This window comes from Hypomesus transpacificus, chromosome 17, assembly GCF_021917145.1.
Source record: "Hypomesus transpacificus isolate Combined female chromosome 17, fHypTra1, whole genome shotgun sequence".
Taxonomy (NCBI): Eukaryota; Metazoa; Chordata; class Actinopteri; order Osmeriformes; family Osmeridae; genus Hypomesus; species Hypomesus transpacificus.
Window position 1 is genome coordinate 8,979,339 of NC_061076.1, and position 17,333 is coordinate 8,996,671.

Consider the following 17,333-nt stretch of genomic DNA (forward strand, 5'->3'; position numbering starts at 1 on the left):
CACATCCTCTCCCCCAATGCAATGTATTATTTACATGCGCACACACGCACACACACATAGACACACCGTGTCGGTTGCTCAAGAGAATCTGTCATACACACGTTATCTATAAAAGCCTTGTGACAGAGGCTACCTGTCTCAACTTTGCTTTACTATTTCAAGGTTTGATCACATCGATTTGCGTAGGTAACTTGTTGTTTGTGGATGTTAGCATGTCATGGATCAGCTCAGGCGCATGACGGTGGTCAGCAAGATAATCCGTAAATTGGTTTCAATTTATGTGTAACTTTTGTTGAAATAATATATGATTTCACTGGGTTAAAGACTAGTTTGATAATAAATGATGTACATTTTGTTTTTGTTTGTTTGAAGTAAAGACAATAAACTGCCGTTAGCTTGCTCTCACCTCGAGAATGAGGGACAGGTTTTCCACTGTGTCTCATGCATGTCTTTTGAATGAAGGATTTTCGCTGTCCAAACTCGAGCCTGCTGTCCAACCTCATCATTCTCAACATTCGTCTCCACAAGGCAACTTTAGTGGGCAGGGCTTCTACAATGAAGCCTGGGATTTGTTGTGTCACAAAACTGACCATAATGTTGAAATAATGAGGCTTCAGTTTAGCCCTTGTTGTGGTAGCTAGCTTGCTAATTATGGAGTCCACCACCTCCTAGCCTCGTGTACAGTCTCCCTGTGCGCCTAAAGAGGGAGGAAACGAATGGAGGAAAACAGACGAGTGCAGCTTGTATTTCCCAGGAGCCTGAGTCTTAAAGCCCCATCAGTAAATCTTCTCCTCCTCCTTTTTCTTCTCCATTCTCATCCCCCTATCATCTTTTCCCCTCAGCCCCCTGTCTCATCCCTCCCCTCCCTCAATCCTCCTCTCCTCTCTCCTTCCCAACCTCTCTGGATCTCGTCGTCTTTCTCTCCCTCAATCCCCCCCACCTCTCTCCCCTCCCGCCTTCTGCCCCTGTCTCATCCTCTGCTCCTTCCTCCCATCTTCATTCTCTTCTCTGGTCACGGCACAGGGCCAGGTTGAGAGCTGGGAGGGGGTGGGGGGTGGGGGGGGGGGGGAGTTAGACAAAAAGAGAGAAAGGAAGAGAGCCGACCTTCTTCTCCAGCACAGATAACATTGTGTTGAATGAGGGATAGAGAGGCTAGGCAGACACAAAAGGAGAGAGAGAGTTGTTTATGAGAGCCTGTGTATGAGGAAAACGGGTTGAGAGAAAGAGAGAGTGAATGAGAAGGAGAGAGAGAGAGACAGAGAGAGAGAGAGAGAGAGAGAGAGAGAGAGAGAGAGAGAGAGAGAGAGAGAGAGAGAGAGAGAGAGAGAGAGAGAGAGAGAGAGAGCGATAGAGCGAGAGAGAGAGAGAGAGAGAGAGAGAGAGAGAGGGAGAAAAGAAGAGAGGAAAACGACACCCAGTGTTGTTGTAGCATCTAGCAAGATCCAGATGCTGAGCAGAGCGTAACCAATGGCGGTGTCAACAGCAGACCGAGGAGCTTTCATCAGCCTCGCATATCATCCCCTCACACACATACACACACGTAGAAAGAGAGAGAGCGAGAGACAGCTTTACGCGGTGAATTCACAAACACTACAATGGAATGATGTCTCTGTCGTGCAAGTGTCCTAAACCTGAGACAAGACTGAGTAAGACAGAGAAGCAGTGTGTGTGTCGGGTTAGTGTGCATGTGTGGGGGGGAGGGAGTTTGTTTCTGTGTGTAAGAGAAAAGGAAAGCGAGAGAGAGGGAGAGAGAGAGAAAGGGGGGAGAGAGGGACAGAGAAAGAGTGAGGGAGACAGAGGGGGTTGAGACAACTCTTTATTTCTGTCTGCTGAACTGTGTCTAAAGAAACACCACAAAATACAGCATGCAGGCAAGCTCACACACACACACACACACACACACAGACACACGCACACACACACAAAAGCAGCACCCTGTCCATGATCATGCCAATTATGGCCACAATCTTGTCCATTGTTGTCCAAAGTCTAAGAGCACCATTATTTGAGTTTCAAAACACACACACACACAAACACCCACACAAAACACGCACACACACAAAAACCTTCATACGCAAAGAAGCATGCACACATAAACACACATAATCACTCTGTCATGTGTCTCATTGCACGCTCAAATAGTGAACACCTGAATACACCTCTAGCATTTGTGCTCGGCTGGTTTGGCCTAAAAGTCCAACTATCTCCCTAACTGGCTTATTTGGGTCATTGTATAAACACCCCCACCCCTTCCCTCACACACACACACGCACACACACACACCACTGGTGAAGCAGTTATAGACGGCAGTCTTGGAGGAGAAGGGGGGGGGGGGGGGAGCTGTTGGTGAGGTGGGAGGGGTTTGGGCTCTCCCGGGAAGCTGTTTGTGTGTGTTTGAGTAGCACAGCCCAAAGCGGAACACACTTATTCACACACGCACACACACACACACACACACACACACACACACACACAGAGAGTGTGTTGTGTAGATGAATAATGTTGGTGTCTGTCTGGTGGGACAGCAGAGTCCCTGGGGCGAGCGAGGCGCGGGGTTGCAGAGCTGGAACAGCCGACACACAACACTGTCTGCAGGTGACTCTGTTCCTTTTATAGAGACCCCCACCCCCTTCCCTCCCTCGCTGCCTCCTGCGGCTGGAGAACACATACCCGCGCGAGCCGCCTACTGTACACACACGCTGTCATACGCATGCGTGAGTCGCGCATGCTGTCAGATACTCTCACACACACATGCAGCCCTCGACGAAATTGGATCTTGGGTTTAGGCAAGGAGGGGCAGAGGGGAGAGAAGGCCACGTTGAAAGCTGCGGGAGAAGTAGTGCTGCACTGAAGATGCACCATATGATGCTCGGTGTGTGCGTGTGTGTGGTTCGGGTGTGTGGGAGTGTGTCTGTGTTGTGTAGGAAGAAATGCTTGGCTTGGAGGTGTCATGACACATCAAAGATGTGCCTCCATTTTTGGAAGCTTTCCTAATTTTGCAACCTGGAAATGTGATGATATGGAACAGAAAACCGAAAATCCCAGCCAAGATATCCTTACTTAACCTAATTTCAGGAGCACACAATCTCTTAACACTTGCCATTTCCATGACACTGGCGTATGCTTGTGTGTGTTATCCTGGCTTCCTGACTGCTTCCTGTCAGCGTCCCCAGAGGTCATGTCCTTGTGCTGACGAGCTTTGTTTGGACAGACGGCTGGCTCACAGAGACGCTCCTGCCTCTCTCTCTCTCTCTCTCTCTCTCTCTCTCTCTCTCTCTCTCTCTCTCCTCTCTCTCTCTCTCTCTCTCTCTCTTTCTCTATCCCTCTCTCTATTTCTCTCTTTCTCACTCTCCCTCTTTATCTCTCTTTCTCTGTCTCTCTCTCTGACTCACTTGCACGCACCATGTGCTCCTGCATGACATGTCAATCACAGCCTCAGTGAACTGCAGTTCTCCCTCCATCTTGAGACAACCAAAATGGCTCCTCTCCTGTAGCTCCTCACTGTCTGGTGTCCGGTTCACCTTGACCTTTACCATACTTGAAAAAGGAGTAAAAAGAAATTATAGCAAAACATTGCATTGAAAGTTCAGAATGTTATCACATGCTCCCTGTTTACAGTACATAATATGGCCTGTTGTGAATAGTACAGGAATTGCAAAGGTATGTTTCAACAAATGTTATAAATTAATGCTCTTTGCTTTGGGAGAGGTGTTTGGAATTAGCGTGAGTCAGATCTCTCCAACTGGTGATGGATGGATGTAAGAGTTGCAAAAGGACGACAGGATGGAAAGATGGCAGGATCTTTGATGCTAACACAAATCCTTTTTCTTCGTCTCCCCCCTCCCCCCCTCTGTCTGTCTCCCTCTATCTCCCCTTCACCTCAGAGCCCCACCGGCCCCCCCTCCCCTCCTCCCCCCGCCACCTCCTCCCCCACCCCACTCTTCAGCCGGAGCCATGCAGTCCTTTAGGGAGCGGAGCGGTTTCCATGGCAACCAGCCCCCCTGCTACCCTCAGCAGGAGCCCCATGAACTGTCCCGCCTGGAGAGTTACCGCCAACACCCGCCGTCACAGCACCCCCACCCGCACCACCCGCAGCCCCACCACCCCCCTCCCGCACCCCCACCCTGGCCCCAGCCCTCACCCAGCCCACGCCTCCAGGCAGGCCTATGAGAGTCACGCGCTGCCCGCCACTACAGGGATGCCCCCGGCCGGAGCGGGGGCAGGGCCAGGGACCGGGGCAGCCGGAACAGGGCCTAAGGACTGTTATAGCCAGCAGGCCTACCCTGGATACCCAGGCAGTGGTGGGGGTGGAGGTGGACCCAACGCAGGAGTGGCGGGTGGGCCCACGGCTCCCCAGGCCAAGAAGCCCTACAGGGGGAGCAAGGTGGCTCCCCCACCCCCCAACCAGCACCTCCAGGCTGGGGGCTACAGCAATCACATGGGCCCTGGGGGTGTATACACAGCCCAGTATATGAGCGAGGGTCACCTCCAACAGAAATGGGAGGACCCAGACACACTAGCCCAGTACGAGCAGGAGATGGTGGGCCGTCTGGAGCCGGGGCAGCCTGGCTCGTCCCAGTACCTGGACCAGACCATGCTTGGTCACTCTCAGAGCCAGTGCCACCTCCCTCCGCAGCCCTCAAACCCAGTGTATACCAGCCCCCACCACCAGCCCCACCCCCCCAACCCGGCACCCGCTCCCCTGATGTACCCCCAGAGCCACCTCCACTACCCCCAGCACTCGCCCTCCCCCTCGCCCTCCTCCTCATACATGGAGAAGTGCAGCCCCATGCCTCACTGCTACAAAGGCTACAGCATGCCTCCCAACTCCCAGTACGCCAGGCAGATGGGGGGGCATGGCGGTCTCAAACAGGGGGGTTACAGGCCCCAGAACAGCTATAGCTACCAGCAACCCCCTTCCCGGGGTGGCTACGACCCCCAGCCGCCCTTACAGGGCATGCCCCCAAGCCAGGACGGCCACCCCAAATACCAACTCTACAGCCAGCCCCAGCAGAACTACTGTTTGTCTGAACTGTCAGTCCGATCTCCTGAGCAGTACTACCAGACCTGCAGTCCCTCCTCCAGCCACTCCCCTGCCCGCTCCGTGGGCCGATCCCCCTCCTACAGCTCCACCCCCTCCCCACTGATGACCAATCCTGAGTCCTTCCAGTACGGCCAGCCACCCATGACTCCTGGGGCCGCCTCCTCCTCCTCTTCCTCCTCAGCGGGCCTGCAGGAACAGGGCATGCTGCTGCCCCCCGCGCTCGCACCCCTCGCCCAACCTTCCCCACCCAGCCCCCCACAGCTACAGCGCCCCGACTCCACCCTCTTCCGCCTCCTCTTCGGCCTCCATGAAGGAGCGCTTCTCCGAGAAGCTGCTGTCCAACCCCAGCCTGTGGAGCCTGAACGCCCTCACCTCTCAGGTGGAGAACATCTCCAACAACGTGCAGCAGCTGCTCCTCTCCGAGGCCCTGGTGGCCAACAAGAAGGGAGGCAAGCGGAGCAGCGGAGGGAGTAGCGGCAGCTCCAGCGGAGGTTCCTCCAAGAAGGGAGAGGAGTACAAGAGCCCTCCCTGCTTGGACACACAGCACGGGGGTGGGCACGGAGGCCCCATGCCAGATCCCTACAGCACCCCCCAGCACCAGCAGGTGCCGATGGAGCTCCAGGAAGGAGGCTACTCCAGCAGCTCCGATGACCAGCTCGACCGGGGCTACTACTACTGTGGCCAGGGAAGGAGTCCAGCTCAGGCCTCCAACAACACCCACCTGGGCTTGGACACCGCCTCGTCCTGCTCCATGACCTCCCCAGATGACATGTCTACAAGGTCAGGGGACTCCGGTCTCCATGGGGGGGTCTCCAGAGACAACTTGACGCCTGACCCCAGGTCCCAGGGGGGTCATGGAGGGGATGGAATGAGCACCCCGGTAAAGAGCGTCGGGGACGAGAGATCCCCAGCCAGTGTGACCGTCCCCAGCCCCTTGAAACAAGAACGCGACTCCCCTCCAGACATTCAGAGACTGGGAGAGCCCCTGAAAGAGAACTTTGAGGAGTCGGCCTGGACAGAGAAGATGGCAGACGAGGAGGAAAGTGAGAGCGTGAAAAAGACTCCAGACGAGGAGCGTGACTGCCGAAGTATGGAAGCGGCCAACGTGACACAGAAGTTAGAGAAGTGGCCGGAGGACGAGAAGGGCCCGGCGCTCTATAACAAGATCAACCAAGCTGTGACAGAGAAGAGCTACTGCTACCAGGAGAGCGCCTACCCAGGCCTCCAGAACAAATATGAGCCAGATGAAGGAGACTCTGTGGGAAAGTCTCCAGGCCTCTCCGACTCAAGCCGCAAGGGAGACCTGACGGCTGAGATGAAATCGGAGGCGTTCAAATCGGAGTCCCCCACCGATTCCGAGAGCTCGGTGAAAACCTCCCCTTTTCTTAGCAGAGGTGACCTTGACCAGGATCAATATTTAACAGAGAAAGAGGACAGCTCCGAGAACGCCTCTCCAACCCCCCAGGGTGACGCTTCAGATGAGTCCGTCTCAGAAAAGAGAGAGAGCCGAGGAGAAGAGGAGGAAGAGGAGGAGGAGGAGGAAGTGGATGCACAGCAGCGGCCTCCTCTGCCTCCGAAACCCCCAGCAGAGGTGAGGGAGGAGAGTGAGAGCCTCCTGTCATCGACAGACGAGGGCATGAATAATAGAATCGGGCCAGGGGAGTCTACCGGAGAGTTCTGCAGCAGAACACAGGGCCAGAGTGTTGAGTCTCATACTAACACAGACCCTGCAGAGACTGCCGCCCACCCAAATGCAGCAGCAACAGATGCAGCAGCACCCTCAGAGAGGAGGTCAGCCATGGGGGACAGTGTACCTCAGTCTCAATCTGCCATGCCGGTTTTCTCAGCTCTCAACGACACAACAACTCCCAGTGCTCAGTCCAGGGAACACATCGACCGTAGCGATGCGAAGGTTCTGGAACCCGATTCCCCCCAGCTACCAGGCAAGTCCATACTGCACTCAGCGCCCTCCTGGGCAGACACCCCGCCCTCCCCGAAGAAGGGCGACGAGGACATGGAGCCGGGCATCAGCTGCCCTAGCGCCGTCACCCCCTCAGCCAAGCCTGAGCCCCTGGCCCCATCTGCACAGCCCCGGGCCTACGGACGCAAGCACGCTCGGGGCAGGAGGAGACTCATGCACTCAGGTGTGGGCATCAGGGGACAGCTGAGCCTGGGGAGGGAGGGGGAGGGAGCTCCGTCACCCCCTCAGAAACCCTGCATGGCCTCCAGCAAGAGTGCCCTCTTTTCCGACCAGATGGACTCAGCTCACCAGGATGCCATCATCACAAGTGAGACATCCACGCTGCTGGCTGAGGGCTTCCGCTCGAGGATGTGCACCCGTTCATTCAACGCACAGGACGTGTCTCCCAAGGATCATACACACATCAAGCGGAAACCAGGGCCAAAACCAGGTCCAAAACCGGGTTCAAAGCCAGGGCCAAAACCGGGTTCAAAGCCAGGGCCAAAGGTAGGATTAAAGCCTGGACCTAAACCAGGACCTAAACCTGGTTTAAAGTCTGGAACTAAACCAGGACCTAAACCTGGTCCAAAACCTGGACTCAAACCAGGACCAAAAACAGGGTCAAAACCAGGACCAAAAACAGGGTCAAAACCAGGACCAAAACCGGGACCTAAACAAGGCCTAAAGCTGGTTGAGGATGTTCTAGTTTCTGATGTGATCCCCCCTAAGGCCCCAGTGGGTCGTCCCAGGGGCTCAGCTTCAAAGTTGAAGGTGATTCAGCAGGAAGGTCCCATTCAACCTCTGACAGGTGGATCAGGGAGAGGCAAGAAGGGTCTGATTATTAATGTCCAACAGGCAGAAGAGAACCAGGATGTGAAACCCACGGGCAAGGACAGTAAGAACATGGTCCTCAGATCCCGAAAACCTTCCCGGGATCAACCTTCCAAGGAGAAAGAAAAGGAGCAAGAAGAGGACGTTCTGCCCCCAACCCTGATCGAGTTAAAACAGGCCAGCATTTGTCTAAAAGCTAATGAGCATGCAAATGTAGATCAAAACCTTGCTGTTGTTCCTAATGAGACAGATATCAGCCTATCCCTACCTGACAGACCAGAAGATAAAACCTTACTTCCTCTAAAGAGAAAGGCCAGCCCGGAGCCTCCTCTGGCACCACTGAAGAAGAAAAGAGGTCCCAAACCCAAACCCAAACCCAAAAGCCCACAGCCCTCCGAGGGCCCCCTGCAAACCAACCGTTCTCCAACCAAATCCAAGGAGTCAGGGGCCCGGGGCCCTAAGAAGAAGCAAAAGCCCAGCCAGCAGCTCCAAACCTCTCTGTTGTCTAAAGATAGCCCTCTTCCAGGGGGAGACAGTGCTACCACCGTAGACATACCTGCCACGCCAACTCAGTGTCTCACCAAAACGAAGTATCTGCCACCACGCAAAGGTCGGGGACAGAAATATGAGGCTATGGTTCAGAAAAACACATCCCCTGGGTCAAAGAAACACCAGCCGACTCCCCAGCCTCCAGAGAATGTTCTGGTAGAAGAGATGACGTCAAAGACTGTGCCTCAACATGTCTGCGCTGACAATGAGAGTTTGGTGTGTGAGAACAGGCCTGGGGTGGTACCGAGGGAAGTAAGACCGGATGAAGTTAGACAGGAGGGGGTGAGAGAAGAGGGCGAGAGACAGTATGTCTGGCATAGTAAAGAGAAAAAGGGTAAAATCGTGATGGAGACAGAGGTGAGACGGGACGAGATGAGACAAGAGGAGGTGAAACCAGAAGGGGTGAGACAAGAAGGTGTGAGACTCCAAGAAGAAGGGGGTAGGCAGGAAGAGCTGAAACCAGAGGGAGCGAGACTGGGGGAGAGTAGAACAGAGGGGGTTAGACAAGAGGAGGTGAGAGACGGGGACTCAGCGGGGGTGCCAGACGGATCCGGCGCCAAGCCCACCAGAACGAAGCGCAGGAAATGGGCCCTGGTGGAGAGCACAGACGCCACGGTCGTCGCCATGGAGACGGGGAGCCTGATTATCAACACGCCACGTCTGGCCAAGCAGAGAGCCATCAAGAACAACCACGAGATGCATCTGAAGCAGAAGAGGAAGAAAAGGAAAGGACAGTCGACCAAGGATGAGCAAGCCCAGGCGAAGACAGAACTGGAAACAGACGCTGAGACGGCCGCACCTGCCGAGGCCTCCCTCTCGGTCTGCCCGGGTGACATCGCGCACCCCTCCCAGGTCGTCACCACGGAAGCGAGCGTGGCACAGCCCAAGAGAGGGAGAAAACCCACGTCCTCTTCTTCCGGCAATGCCGTCGCGCCTTCCAAAAAGAAACGGGGCAGAGCCGCTTCCGAGCAGACAGGCAAACCGGGAAAGGTCCACAAAAAACCTGGGCCCAAGCCAGGAATGAAAGACGCCATGGACGTCATCGAGGCAGTGGTGAGGGCGGCAGGTACCGAACAGACGCTCAAAGAGGAACGGATGAAACAAGCGGCCTCCACCGTTTTTGAGGAGGTGGACCAGGAGTCACCTGTGGTACAAGTGTCAAGCAGTCCAGCCCAAAACAAGCTCATGTCCTCCTTCTGTCCTTATGTGCGAATAGACAGTTCAAGTACGTTTTCTGCCCTCTGTACCATAGTCAACAGACCAGAGGAGGAGGAGATTCACCAGCATACAAAAACCAGCCCGGCTCGAATTAAAACCCCGGCCACGCTTGATGCCAAGGCAATACAGCGTACCTCAGCTATGCTCCAAGGACCCTTAGTTAACAGGACCTTAATTGACAGGTGTCTCACGTGCTGCCTGTGCGGAAAGCCGGCAAATTACAGGGAACTTGGGGACTTGTGTGGACCCTACTACCCTGAGGATAGCATTCCCCGGAAAACCTTGTCTGCCAGACACATAAACCCTCCGAGGGAAAACACAGAAAAGACGACCAGTGCAACTGTCAGTGCTGACCCTGTGAACGAGCCCACCACAAGCGCCCCCAAAAGGGAGACGGAAGCAGATAGCGAGATGGGCATGGTTGAGGGCAGCAAGGAGCCGGCGCCCGTCGTAGAGATCAGCAGTGATGGGCATCATCACCGCCACCACCCTTGGCGCCCCAGGCGGGCAGAGAGGGGGGAGCGGGCACCGGGGTTGGGTGGTCCTCGCCGCCTCACCTTGAGGGAGAGGTTTAGGAGGATGCAGCAGCTGCAGGACAGGCTGCATGGAGATGGAACAGCACCTCCCATTGGCCTGGAGGGAAATGGCAACAGCTTGCTCCAAAGGCTGCAAGGAGAGGCTGAGGCAAAGGAACACTGGGCCCATGAGAACTGTACCATCTGGACCAATGGGGTGATCATGGTGGCAGGGAGACTCTTCGGCCTGAAGGAGGCTGCCAGCACCTCAGCAGAGACGGTAAGAACTCGCAATCTCTTTCTCTCTGTTTCTCTCTTTTTCTTTCTCTCTCTCTCTTCACATCCGGCTCTCTATCTCCTCAGTCGACCCAAGATGAATACCAAATTGAAGCTTTGAAATGTAAACAGAGCTCATCTCTAACTATCTGTCCACCTTCTTGTCTATCTCTCTGTCCGTTCTGTCCATCTCTCCCCCGTCTCTCCGCTCGGCCCATCTGAATCCAGAGCTGCTCCAAGTGCCAGGGTGTGGGCGCGTCCATCAGCTGCTGCCTGAAAGGCTGCCCTCACAAATACCACTATGTCTGCGCCAAAGAGATAGGTACGAGACCTCCACAAGGAAGGAAAGATGGGGGGGAGTGAAAGACTGGAAGGTCGAGGCGAGGGAAAGAGGCTGGAGAGGGTGTTAAGAGGAAGTTTAGAGAAAGGAAGAGGGCGGAGAAGGAGGGAAAGAAGCGTGTGTGTGCGTGTGTGCATGTGAGAGAAAAAGAGAGAGAGAGAGAGAGAGACTATAAGTGGAAGCTGCAAGAAAGCATATTATTGAGTGACAAGAGTGATGTTGAGAGTGTGGGAGAGAGAGAGAGTGGAGAGAGGGGGTGGGAAGGGGGGATGTTGAATAAAGGAATGATGAGGGAGAGCAGGACCCAAGAGTGTGTGAAAAAGAAGAAAAAAAAGGGGGGGGGGGGGTATATATGTGTATTATTGACCGCAACCCCTGTGGCTCCATCCATCTATTCAGGCTGTCCAGGGACAGAGTGAGAGAGTGCGTGTGTGTGTGTATATGTGTGTATTTACACACTTGCGTGAGCTGAATGTGTGTGCGTGCGTGTAGATGTGTGTGTCCCAGAGTGGTGTGAACACTTAATTGCAGACACGTGCCTGTGTGTTGTGCGTGTGTGTGCGTGTGTGTGCGTGTGTGTCAGCATGTATGTCGTATAGCCTCCCCTTCTTTTAGCTCATGCTAACAGTGTTGGGGATTAAGGGCCCTCACACGTCTGCCTCGCCAGCACTGGGGAGGAGCTAAGACCCTTTTTTAATCCCGCAGAGTGCACCAGCCTCTTCTCATCCTTTCACTCTCCCTCCCCTCCCCTCCCCTCCCCTCCCCTCCCTTCCTCTCTCGCCTCACCCATCTCCATGGCACTCTCTCACTTCCTCCCTCTATCTCTCCATCCAGGTTGCACGTTCCAGGAGGAGGACTTTTCCCTGACATGTCCCAAACATGAGGTAAGCAACCGCTACGACGCACGGGGTGAAAAAGACCTGGTGCTCATTACCACGGCTGCGATCGAATTGTTCTTGAACTTGTACTGACAGACATGCATTGCACGTATCCCTGTTGAGGATTTGAGTATATGGGTATTGCTGTGGTGTAGTATAGAATCTAGAAAGACAGAACAGCTATGAGAGAGAGAGCGGAGTAGAAGGGAGGGCTTTGTCGATTGGGGAGATAGACATAGAAAAAAAGAGGACAGATAGACAGAGGACGGCTGTGTATCTCAGGAATGGATCTCCCAAGGCAGCAGCCAATCACACTTGTCAGCTTGTGCTATTGATAAGCCATCCAGTCCACTGACACCAGTGTTAACACCATTACACTGATTGGACTAACACTGTCAGAAGTGTCGGGATCTTGTCGATGCTCTCTCCCTTTGCCTGGTTCAAGAAGCCTCTATGTGTATGTGTGTGTGTATGTGTGTGTGTTTGTTTCGGTGAGTCTGTCTCAAAGAATGAGGTCATTTTCTTTTTGTTGAAACCATGTGTCCTGGACTCAGTGACAAATACCTTTGCTGTCCTGAGAGGAAGAAAGTTATCTATTCTGGGTCTCCTGTTTCTATAGCAACAAGAACTAGTGACATTGGTAAAACACCGGCAAATGATCCTTGCTTTCTTGCTACCAGTTCTTCACAGCTTCTTACAGCAAAACATTACTCAGCAATCCCTGCTGTGACTATGACTGTAAGTGGTCGGCCACAGTGCTGTGTTTTTGTTTTGATTTGGTATGCTCACAGTTTTCTTCTGGGAAGCCGCCATCTTCTGGCCAGTTGTGTGTACTGTGCTTGAGGTCAGACAGAGTAAGGGAGAGAGACGAGAGAGAGAGAAAGAGAAGAGAGAGAGAGAGAGAGGAGAGAGAAGAGAGAGAGAGAGAAGAGAGAGAGAGGAGAGAGAGAGATGAGAGAGAGAGAGAGAGAGGGAGAGGGAGGGGGAGGGAGGGAGGGAGGGAGGGGAAGGAGACAGTGAGCAAGAGGGAGGGAGGGTGGGGAGGGAGGATTGAAGAGGTGCTGACATTCAGCAGGGAGCAGCGGTGCATTGAAGCAGCAGCAGCCTCTTCCCTCCATCCCTCTTTCCCTCCTTCGCTTCCTCCCTCCTATGAGCCAGACTGACAGGGATGAAAACCTGCCTGCTGATCAAAACACCCCCCGCCCTCCCCTGCTTTCCCTCTTCTCCCGCCTTCTCTCTCTCTCCTTCCCTCTCATCTCATCCCCTGCCAACCCTTCTCTCTTTTTCTCTCTCTCTCTCTCTCTCTCTCTCTCTCTCTCTCTCTCTCTCTCTCTCTCTCTCCTCTCTCTCTCTCTCTCTCTCTCTCTCTCCTCTCTCTCTCCTCTCTCTCTCCCTCTCTCTCTCTCTCTCCCCCCCTTCTCTCTCTCTCTATCGCACACACCACGCACACACACAAACACATACCTCTCCGCCTTTCCCCACCAGACTATGCGTCTCTTCTCACCCCCCTTCTCTTTCTTCTCGGCCCCCTCGTCAATCTTTGATCTCCTCCCATCCTTCCCTCGTTCCCTCCATCTCCCCCCCTCCTCTCCTCTCCCAACCTCCCACATACAGCAACACAGAGAGAGCTCAGAGCGGCCTGAGCTCTCATCGACTCCAGGATCTGAGGGCCGTGGGTCTATGTGATGCCAATTTAGCAGGCTGAGCGGCCTAATCAAAGAGCAGTATGGAGACTCACACACCCAGAGAAAACGCACGCACACCCACCCACACACACACACACACACATACATCGCACACGCACAGAGCCGCAGCACCCCCACCATAACTCTCCCTCTGGAACTCTCCCCTCTCTTCTCAGCATTCTCCTGTCTTCTAGAGGAACACAAACACACACGCACACGCATACAGAGGGGAAGAAAACATGTGAAGAACTTCCGCCCTCACAGCAGCACATAGAGGTTTGGGTCAGAGATCCATGCATAGACGTGCAGTTAAAATAGATCTTATACACCACTCCCGCTGTTATAATCACAAACACACCACTCACAAACACACACAAACCTACACCATTCACAAATACACACAGACACAAACACACCCCACTCACAAATACACACAGACACAAAAACACGCCACTCACAAATACACACAGACACAAACACACACCACTCACAAGTACACACAGACACAAACACACACCACTCCCGCTGTGTGTAATCACAAGCACATACCACTCACACAAACTGTACGTGCACCTACACGCAAATGGAAATGTCTCAAATGGTGACAAAAAAGCCTTCACAGGTATACATTTCCTACAAACATGCATCACCACACCTCCACACACTAACACACGCTCACACACACAATCACAGAAAGCCGCCAGCACACCAAGGCTGTTAGGAGTGTTCTTTGAGACTGTGTGGGAAGAGAGGAAGCAGCTATATCAGACAACGGCAGGGAATGACAGAACATGTGGAGAGATGGAAAGAAAGATTCAGGGAAAGAGAGGAGCTGGTTTGTGTTCCGAAGAAAAAAGGAGGCACATAAGGAAGGTGGCTGGCTAAAAAGAGACGGAGGGAGGAAGAGAGGGAAAGGAAAGAACGAGAGACTGGAGAAAGGGAGATTGTGAGAGTGAGAGAGATTGAGAAAGATGGACAGTTCTGGAGAAACAGAGAAAGAAAGAGAGAGAGAGTGAAAGAGAAACAGAGAGACACATTTAGACAATGCTAGTGAGAAAGACACGGAGAGAGAGAAAGAGAGAGAGGCTGCAGAAGCTAAGAACAGGGTTTGAATTACGGGGGGGTTGGGGGGGTTTGACGGGGGTTGGGGGGGTTAATTAAGACTCGGACCCCCCCAAAAGAGGTAAAAACAACAGGTCGGGGGGGTCGATACACAAAATTCACTCCCCCGATTGTCCTTGTATGATTCGCACTCAGTTTTTTTCTTGCTCTTAGCCTAAGAGCAAGAAAAAAAAACACCCCACACCGGCAACACAATTAGTAGGCGTTCCTGCTGTGTCTTTCACAGAAGCCGGTTCATCGGCCAGCTGCATCCTCCACCCCTGCACACTGCAGCTATGGCTTTCATGTCTGTACTCTGCAGAGCTACACTCTCTCTCTCTCTTTCTCTCTCTCTTCTTACTCTCTCTCACACACACACACACACACGCACACACACGCACACACACACACACACACACACAGTGGTATAGTTGCTTTCAAGTTAGCCAAGATCAGACACTGACATAAAGAAAAAACCTTCTTCCGCACATACACGCACATACACAGACACTGCAGCTTTCATGTCTACACGATGACCAAGACCATTTAAGGGCTCTCTCACACACACACATACACACACACACTGCAGTGCTGTTAGCTAAGAAATATGCAGCTGGCATCTTTGGCAGACTGAAATGCACGACACACACGGTACCACACAGACGCAACACCAACAACCGACCAAGTACACACAAGACACACGCTTTTAGAGGATCACAGGGGCGTAAACACACACACAATAACTGACACGTAACATGTCTGGGCCTGTGATTGTGGGTCTGGTCGGTCATTTTTGTGTCTGAGCCTGTCCGTTTCTCTCTCTCCAGGCTGTGTAAAACAGAGCAGTGTCCCACCCATCCCATCACCTATGCAGGAAGACAGAAGACAGAAGACAGAGAAACCAGACCCTGCCCCCAGACACTACACCTGAAGCCGATAGCTCACAATGGACAGATGCATCGGCCAATCGGGTGGGGGTTTCTCTGAGGGGCCTCGACGGCAGCAATGCGGACACTGGAGCAGGCCCCTCAGTGTTGCCCCTGGCAACCCTTTATCTCACACCCCCTTTGCTGAAAGGCCGCAGCGCTCAATAGGAGGATGGACTGCGTTAAGAGACCCTTGCTCCAGGGACAGTGTGTGTGTGGGGGGGAGGGTTGGTGAGGGCTGTTTGAGATTCGGAGTGCGTTGTTCCGCCTTTGGAAGGGTCGCTATCATATTCGGACACCTGGTGGCTGCTGATTGGCCAGCAGCCTCCCTCTGGCCACCTTGTCAGATGGCCAAGAGTTCCAGATTGTGGTGAGGGTGTGTGTGTGTGTGTGTGTATGTCACATCCATGGAGATAGAACTGTTCTTTGATGGTCTCATCAATGTGTTTGTCTGTATGAGGGTGCACATTCTGGATTGACGATGTCATGCCTCGAAGCAGCCACCACACTGGATGTAACTTAATGTGCGCATACGTGTTGAAAAAAGTTACAAATATGTACATGACGTGCTTTACAGGTTCTAAATATTCTGATATTGAGAGAGAAAAAAAACAAGCAGTATTTTAATATAATGCTCGTATCCTCCAAGGTGTATTTTGATGTGCATTTACGGCTATGCGACACCATTGAGTCAACGTTGGTACATGTCCGGCTTTGTGTTCTTAAAAAAGAAAAAAAAAAAAAAAATCTAAAAACAAGAAACTCTTCAAAAGTGTCACCCACTTTAGCCGTGCACGCATCCAGTATGTACACTAGACGCCAAGTCACCCAAATGTCAAACGGTCGAGCGAAAGGGGCTCCATACATCTCATATCACCTCATTGCTGTACAATTCAGACGTATCTCTGTTCATCTTCATCATCCTCACCACACACGAGGCCTAGCACTTTTCACTGGCATTACATCCAACACTTAAGGTCCTCCGCACCTGCTGTGTAGCTGTCCTCGCTCTCTCACTCTCTCTCTATGGGACACAGATGTAGCCTCTCTCTCTCTGTCATGCTATTCACATTTACCCGCTAGGGGGCGCTACAGTCATATCAACAGGATACATTCAGTATTAGAGCAAAAAAGAAAGCGCTGAAAAATCACTTCTTCTTCTTTCAGTATTCGATTCTAAAGCTCCTATTATTTAATGGTGTATATAAGTATTTGACGCTGTTTAAATGTAAGATGTGATGTACTAATATAATTGTGTATAGTATTTCCTAGAGATGTTTATTTTCTATAAAATGAATATGTTATTGCTTATAAAATGTTATTAAAAGAATCCATTGAGAAAAAACAAACAAAAAAAAACTAAGGACCTTTTTGGAATGTCACTCGTTTTAAGTTGAAGCATGCCGTTTTGATTTTTTCATGTGATTTGATTTCATGTTTGAGATCGATGACAGCATCACTTTGTTTGAACTGTTTTTGTAACGCCTATGTCAAATATACCAGCACCTTTCAATGCTGTTCAGACCAACGACTGTTCTTTTTGTCATCTGTGGTCCTACCCAGCGTGCACACACACACACACACACAAACTCTCTCACACCTTTATTAATAATCTTGAGATTAAATAAACTCTCGACTCATCTAGATATTTTCACCTGGGTTGGCAGGCCCTAGGGATGGTGTGGCCCGATGCCACCATGAATTATAACATTGTAGTTCAAATAATGGCAATAATATTAATATTGTTGAATGAAATATCCTATAATGTATATTTTAGCATTGGGCGAATGGGGTGGCAAGACGTGGTGTTGGGTTAGGGTTAGTTGACCGATCAACGGGTCATTTATAAGGAAACACTTTAAATGCAATGTTAGCATATTTTTGGGCCGTCCTTAGTCGCTGTAGACCTGAGAGAACTCGATAGGTCAATACACACAGCAGTTTGGAACCAGTGCAGTTCTGTTCTGGTGTGATCTGGGGGGAGGGACCTGTGGAAAGGAGATCTCAGTA

The 17,333-nt window shown here is 52.3% G+C and overlaps 1 protein-coding gene across 1 annotated transcript; it reads left to right on the forward strand.

Moving 5' to 3' along the window:
* Positions 1 to 3,954: 3,954 nt before the first annotated feature.
* On the forward strand, positions 3,955 to 16,780 carry LOC124479763 (retinoic acid-induced protein 1). Its single transcript, XM_047038654.1, is given in 6 exon segments — positions 3,955 to 4,101; positions 4,103 to 5,254; positions 5,256 to 10,397; positions 10,622 to 10,715; positions 11,568 to 11,617; positions 15,225 to 16,780. Coding segments are annotated over 6 exon segments (6,594 nt in total). The 3' UTR covers positions 15,234 to 16,780.
* The last annotated feature ends 553 nt before the right edge of the window (positions 16,781 to 17,333 follow it).